This window comes from Apium graveolens, chromosome 11 (assembly GCF_009905375.1).
Source record: "Apium graveolens cultivar Ventura chromosome 11, ASM990537v1, whole genome shotgun sequence".
NCBI classification, from domain to species: domain Eukaryota; kingdom Viridiplantae; phylum Streptophyta; class Magnoliopsida; order Apiales; family Apiaceae; genus Apium; species Apium graveolens.
In genome coordinates, this window is record NC_133657.1 from 192,311,048 (window position 1) to 192,311,789 (window position 742).

Sequence of the window (742 nt, forward strand, 5' to 3'; positions counted from 1 at the left end):
TGAAAACGCCACCACTTTCTCTGCTATTTCTCCTTGACCATTCTTCTCGAGTCATCAACAGTTTACCCTCGTTAGCTTCTCTTCGTGTCCATTCCTCTTCCGTGAGAAGAAGTTGACTACCGCCCCCACCACCATTCTTGGATCCCTTCAATCTTTCCTCATGAATCTTCAAGGACCCAACAGTTTCTTCAACGGACATTTGCTCAATGTTCCCAAACTGTTCGATCATCGAGGCTATTTATAGGAATTTTGTTGGTACAGCTCGTAACAACTTCTTTACTACATAGCTCTCCGAAACCTCTTCTCCAAGAGCTCTAATGTTTGTCACCAGACCATTGAGTTTCATACAGAACTCGTCAATTGGCTCTATCTCACTCATACTCAATGACTCAAAGTCCGCCTTCAGAGTTTGTATCCTAGCCGTTTTCACACGATCCGCACCGAGACACATGGTTTTAATCGCATCCCAGGCCTCTTTTGCTGTGTTTTTCTCCGCCAGTGACAGCAAAATGTCTTCAGGTACGCCTTGGTAAATGACCGCCAATGCTACCTTGTCAGTTCTTTCTTCGACCGGTGACTTAGGGTTCTTAGGTTCAATATCATCCCACACACCATGTGCCTGCATATTCACCTTCATCTTCATAGACCATGAAGCATAATTACTCTTAGCCAACATCGGATAACTCAGACCCACTCCGCCTTCTTTTATTTTGCTCGATTCCATCACAGTAGCTTTCGGCAT

At 44.7% G+C, this 742-nt stretch overlaps 1 protein-coding gene across 1 annotated transcript; it reads right to left on the reverse strand.

Annotated features, from left to right (window-relative positions):
* Positions 1-238: 238 nt before the first annotated feature.
* LOC141696345 (uncharacterized) lies at positions 239-742 on the reverse strand. Its single transcript, XM_074500499.1, has one exon. It carries the CDS (start codon positions 740-742, stop codon positions 239-241), a length of 504 nt encoding a protein of 167 aa, XP_074356600.1.